The following is a 6443-nucleotide window of genomic DNA, read 5'->3' as shown; positions in this document are numbered from 1 at the left end:
CCAACCTGTCCGTTTCTCTCCACTGTCCACCAGCCGTCTTCACTCTGTTCTATCACCAACACCACATCCCCTTTAGACACTGACAGCTCATCTGGGTCCTGGGAGCACAGGGGAACACATTGTTAGTAATAGAAGTATGAGGCTTTGAATTACTGTATGGTTCATATACAGTACATACATACAGTATAATACAGAGCAGTGGAATAGTTTATGTAAACATGATCCATCAATATCTCAACTAGTTATATTTCATGTCAGCAACATCACTGATCACTAATGACGTCTGTAACTTGACACCTGTAACTGTGTGTGCAGGTTTCACCTGTAACTTGACACCTGTAACTGTGTGTGCAGGTTTCACCTGTAACTTGACACCTGTAACTGTGTAGTTTCATAGAACACCATCTGAAGGTATCATTTCACCTCATGTAACAGTTTTCCCCTCACACCTGTAACTGCAGGCAGGGTATCATCATCATCATCATCCTCATCAGCAGCTGCAGACTGGAAGCCAGGTATGGATGCATACACTCCATCTGAACTCTCAGGCACTGTTTGACCAACAGGTGGCGCCGCTGGCTCGTTGAACCCTCACTGATCCTCATCTTTGATCTAGAGTTTCGTCAGAAGATTGGAGAATCTGCACAAATATTTTTCATGTCACATTCTCAAATATATATGAATGTGTTGATGATGTATAGCTATGAGAATGTAGTGATACAATGTCCATATTAGAATTCCTATGCATTCAACTGTTATTCCAGTGTTACAAAGTGATAGAGCTTGTTTCACAGAAACACTATGGGGTGGTTTCCTGGACACAATTTAGCCTACTCCTCGATTGTCTTCAGGAAACTGCCCCTACGAGTCCCAAGTTCTGCCAGCTGACCTTTTCCTGACCCCTCCCCCTCCGAAGCGAGCGCTGCTGTTGTTGTCGCCCGGTGATGGCTCCCTCTCATAGTAGTTCTCAAACACAATGGGGTCTAGAGAGAAGAGGATGGAAGTCCACAGAAATTAAGCATAGGTGTATAATAATATTTCAAATGGCAAATGTTATTCAGAGGAACTGTTACACTTGAAAAGCAGAGACACACAGTACAAACCCATTACAATTACTCTAAGAAGTGTTCGCCATTGGTGCCAATGTTGACAGCAACCCTGGCCCTTCACGCTCTGTCCTGTATTCAGTGAGCTTTTACCTGGTGGGCTTGAACCTGTTGTCTTCGTCTCTATGAAACAGTTGTTATCTGCTGTGATGTCACACGTCTCCAGAATATTCCTCACCTCCTCGTAAAACTGCAAAAAAACATTTATCATATTCATGCTCAGTCTTCAAAGAGGCTTAATTGATTTAAAATTGTTCTGGTTGACAAATAGGATCCATTTTGTTTGATCACCAGATACATTGCATGTTAGGCAGTGTAGTACTGGTACTATTAGAGTTTAATGTAGACAGTAGTTCATGGACCCATCCATAATCCATTTGCCTATCGTCTGAAGTGTGGTCATTGTTGAGCTCACCTCGTCGTCTTTGACACATTGCACAGAGAAGTGATTACAGTGGTCCCAGAGGGCACACCTCAGGATAGTGATGCGGTCCACCTCTTGCTGCTGAAACACCTGGAACAGCAGAGACACACATACAGTACAAACCCTTAATCATCTATCCCTATATATACACACTGAACAAAAATCTAAATGTAACGTAAAGAGTTGGTCCCATGTTTCATGAGATCCCAGAAATGTTCCAAACACACAAAAAAACGTATTTCTCTCTAATTTTGAGCAAAAATGTGTTAACATCCCTGTTACTGAGCATTTCTCCTTTGCCAAGATAATCCATCCACCTGACAGGTGTGGCATATCAAGAAGCTGATTAAACAGCATGCTCATTACATAGGTGCACTTTGTGTTGGGGACAATAAAAGGCCACTCTAAAACATGTAGTTTTGTCACACGGTTGGACGCAGTACGTCCAACCGGCCCCACAACTGCAGACAACGTGTATGCTGTCATGAGGGCGAGCGGTTTGCTGATGTCAATGTTGTGAACAGAGTGCCTCATGGTGGCGGTGGAGTTATGGTATGGGCAGGAATAAGCTACGGACAACGAATGAAATTGCAATTTGAATGCACAAAAATACCGTGACGAGATAATGAGGCCCATTTTTAAAAAAAGATATCTGTGACCAACAGATGCATATCTGTATTCGCAGTCATGTGAAATCCATAGATTAGTGCCTAATACATTTATTTAAATTGACTGATTTCCTAATATGAACTGTAACTCCATAAAATAAATGACATTGTTGCATGTTACATTTATATTTTTGTTAAGTATACAATCTGGCTCAAAAGCGACTGCATACATTAAGGAGGCTAACCAGGCGTAACCAGGCTCTAAATAGCTTTACAAGCTACTGTAATAGCTGAATCATCAGGCTTACCTACTCAATCGGCAACATTCAATATTGTGCTTTAAGAGGCATAGACTACACTGTTAGAACAAAAAGGTGCTATCTAGAACCTAAAAGGGTTCTTCGGCTGACCTCATAGGATAACCTTTTTTGGTTCTGTGTAGAACTTTCTGTGTAAAGGGTTCTACATGGAACCCAAAATGGTTCTACCTAGAACCAAAAAGGCATCTTCAAAGGGTTCTCCTACGGGGAAAACCGAAGAACCCTTTTATGTTCTAGATAGTACCTTTTTGTTCTAACAGTGTAGTCTATTCTGGATGTATGTACATGAGCCACAGGGGGGTGTTATACTGAGAAATATAGGCCTACTCAGACATACTGCGGAAGGGGGCGTGGTGTGCTGTGGTGTGAGGTCGTAGTTGGGCTAGTAACAGTTGTGGGTGGGTGCAATGTAACAGAGAGCTCTAACCTCACATGTGCCCTTGTGTGTTCCCTCCCAGTCCTGACGAACGCTCTCCAGCTGCTCTACGTTCAACATGTATTGTTTCTCTGTACAGGTGGAGCACAATAGAGGTTAGGGAATACTTTACATTTATTGCATCCTAAGCACTCTTCTTTACTTGGATTACCATAATAAATACATGTTTTTTAAATAATCAGATCAATGATAATAAATTCATAATGGATTTACAGATTCATTGATTCATTCATCCATTGATATTATCACCAATAAAGAAAAGTAGAGTATATTGTATGGTATGATTCAGACCTGCTTCAGTGACGGCTTGTCTGCATTGCTTGGCCTTGTGTTGTACCTGAGAAAGACAGCAGTAGAGGAACTGGTCAGGCTCTGAATCAAAACATGACTGCTAAACAAAAAAATAAAAGAGACAGTTCTCCTTTAGAAGAAAATATCAGGATGTGACTCTCCTGACTCTCTGTTCCTCTACAGACCTCCATTTTCAGAACGCACACAGAACAAGCATTTCTAGTAAATAGATAACTCAATTCCAGGAATTGCCATCATTTCATTGGACATCCAGTTGCAAATTACTTGCATTATAACCAACTCATAGACTCACAGAATCAGTCTAGTTTACAAAAAAGAAGAAGAAAAATAAGAGATGTGTAAACTCTGCTCGCTGGTCGTGGTGAAAAAAGTAACATTTCCTATTCTTTCAATGCATTTTTCTGCAAAAGGTGGATGAACTGTTGGGCAAAAGAAAAAAGTGGGTAGACTGTGTTTACTTGTGTTTTCCTCCACTACACCACTGTTTTACTTGTAGTAGGAAAACAGTAGCAAAGGGAACTGTTTCATAGCCTTCTCTGATACTGAGAAATTGAGTTGCAGTAGCACAACAATAACTACAGTGCAATCAGAGAGTATTCAGACTTTCCACATTTTGTTACATTACAGCCTTATTCTAAAATGGATTACATTGTTTTTTTGTGTGTCATCAATCTACACACAATACCCATAATGACAAAGCAAAACAGGTTTTTACACTTTTTTGCAAATTTATAAAAAACATTTTCTGCTTAAATATTACATTTACATTACTATTCAGATCCTTTACTCAGGATTTTGTTGCAGCACCTTTGGTAGTGATCAAAGACTCAGAGTCTTCTTGGGTATAACGCTACAAGCTTAGCACACTTGTATTTGGGGAGTTTCTCCCATTCTTCTCTGCAGATCCTTTCAAGCTCTGTCAGGTTGGATGGGGAGCGTCGCTGTACAGCTATTTCCAGGTCTCTCCAGAGATGTTCGATTGGGTTCAAGTCCGGGCTCTGGCTGGGCCACTAAAGGATATTCAGAGACTTGTCCCGAAGCCACTCCTGCATTATCTTGGCTGTGGGTTTAGGGTTATCCCAGTCTGAGGTCCTGAGCACTCTGGAGCATGTTATCATCAAGTATCTCTCCGTACTTTGCTCTGCCACTCTACCATAAATGCCTGCTTGGGGGAGTGCTACGGAGCTGGTTGTCCTTCTGGAAGGTTCTCCCATCTCCACAGAGGAACTCTGGAGCTCTGTCAGCATGACCATCGGGTTCTTGGTCACCTCCTTGACCAAGGCCTTTCTCCCCCGATTGCTCAGTTTGGCTGGGCGGCCAGCTCTAGGAAGAGTCTTGGTGGTTCCAAACTTCTTTCATTTACGAAGGATGGAGGCCACTGTGTTCTTGGGGACCTTCAATGCTGCAGAAATGTTTTGTACCCCTCCCCAGATCTGTGCCTCGACACAATCCTGTCTCAGAGCTCTATGGAAAATTCCTTCGACCTCATGGCTTGGTTATTGCTCTGACATACACTGTCAACTGTGGGACCTTATAAAGACAGGTGTGTGCCTTTCCAAATCATGTCCAATCAATCAATTGAATTTACCACAGGTGAACTCCAATCTAGTTGTAGGAACATCTCAATGGATGATCAACGGAAACATGATGCACTTGAGCTCAATTTTGAGTCTCATAGCAAAGGGTCTGAATACTTATTAAAATAAGGTATTTCTATTGTTATTTTTAATACATTTGCAAATATTTTATGAAAACCTGTTTTCGCTTTGTCATTATGGGTTATTGTGTAGAGACTGATGAGTAATCAATTTTAGAATAAGGCTGTAACGTAACTAAATGTGGAAAAAGTGAAGGGGTTTGAATACTTTCTGAATGCACTGAATAACGAGGCGTATTACATGTGTATACTTGCAGGGTTGGCAGTGGTGTTACCTTCTCAGACTGGTTTGGTGTTGTGGCTGTGTGTTTGTATAGCTCCAGGGTTTGGGGAGGTGGTGTTACCTTCTCAGACTGGTTTGGTGTTGTGGCTGTGTGTTTGTATAGTTCCAGGGTTTGGGGAGGTGGTGTTACCTTCTCAGACTGGTTTGGTGTTGTGGCTGTGTGTTTGTATAGCTCCAGGGTTTGGGGAGGTGGTGTTACCTTCTCAGACTGGTTTGGTGTTGTGGCTGTGTGTTTGTATAGTTCCAGGGTTTGGGGAGGTGGTGTTACCTTCTCAGACTGGTTTGGTGTTGTGGCTGTGTGTTTGTATAGTTCCAGGGTTTGGGGAGGTGGTGTTACCTTCTCAGACTGGTTTGGTGTTGTGGCTGTGTGTTTGTATAGCTCCAGGGTTTGGGGAGGTGGTGTTACCTTCTCAGACTGGTTTGGTGTTGTGACTGTGTGTTTGTATAGCTCCAGGGTTTGGGGAGGTGGTGTTACCTTCTCAGACTGGTTTGGTGTTGTGGCTGTGTGTTTGTATAGTTCCAGGGTTTGGGGAGGTGGTGTTACCTTCTCAGACTGGTTTGGTGTTGTGGCTGTGTGTTTGTAATTCCAGGGTTTGGGGAGGTGGTGTTACCTTCTCAGACTGGTTTGGTGTTGTGGCTGTGTGTTTGTATAGTTCCAGGGTTTGGGGAGGTGGTGTTACTTTCTCAGACTGCTTGGGGGCTGTGTGTTTGTATAGTTCCAGGGTTTGGGGAAGTGGTGTTACTTTCTCAGACTGCTTGGGGGCTGTGTGTTTGTATAGTTCCAGGGTTTGGGGAGGTGGTGTTACCTTCTCAGACTGCTTGGGGGCTGTGTGTTTGTATAGTTCCAGGGTTTGGGGAGGTGGTGTTACCTTCTCAGACTGTTTTGTTGTTGTGGCTGTGGTGCTCCTGTCAGCAAGCTGCTCTGCCTCATCTGCTTCTTTACATTTCTGCTCATAGGACTTCTTAGACTGGAGATGGACAGAAGAGACATTCAGGGAATCATCATTGAAGCAGCCACAGTGGTCTGTGGTGTCATGTTTTATGTAACAATCAATTAAAACAGTAGCAATGTTGGATCTCTGTAAAACTGTATGCAACTGTATGCAATGTCAAAATGGTGAATGGTGCAGTTTAAGTTTAAGCAAACATTTAGGTCAATATGTATTTCTGGCTTCAGATTGGTTGTTTCTTGTACAGGATAATCAGTCTTCACCACTTTAGCTCCATTTATGTCACTCTGCCATTGGCTCTTGTCACTTGTCTCACCACAGAGTAGCCTAACGATGTAGCTAATCTA

The 6443-nt window shown here is 42.6% G+C and overlaps 1 protein-coding gene across 1 annotated transcript in view; it reads right to left on the bottom strand.

Annotated features, from left to right (window-relative positions):
* Positions 1–494: 494 nt before the first annotated feature.
* LOC112246932 (proline-serine-threonine phosphatase-interacting protein 1) overlaps positions 495–6443 on the bottom strand; it is a 12976-nt gene continuing 7027 nt past the window's right edge. The window contains exons 7-12 of the mRNA XM_042321221.1: positions 6016–6114; positions 3186–3231; positions 2886–2965; positions 1522–1620; positions 1200–1296; positions 495–983 (exon numbers count right to left, since the gene is read on the bottom strand). Of these exons, the coding sequence (XP_042177155.1) occupies positions 862–983; positions 1200–1296; positions 1522–1620; positions 2886–2965; positions 3186–3231; positions 6016–6114 (543 nt within the window). The 3' untranslated portion in view covers positions 495–861. The remainder of the gene's footprint in view (positions 984–1199; positions 1297–1521; positions 1621–2885; positions 2966–3185; positions 3232–6015; positions 6115–6443) is intronic.

The sequence above is a fragment of the Oncorhynchus tshawytscha genome, linkage group LG04 (genome assembly GCF_018296145.1).
Source record: "Oncorhynchus tshawytscha isolate Ot180627B linkage group LG04, Otsh_v2.0, whole genome shotgun sequence".
Taxonomy (NCBI): Eukaryota; Metazoa; Chordata; class Actinopteri; order Salmoniformes; family Salmonidae; genus Oncorhynchus; species Oncorhynchus tshawytscha.
The sequence above is the reverse complement of the archived record's forward strand: the minus strand, read 5'-3'. Positions and strand labels throughout refer to the sequence as shown.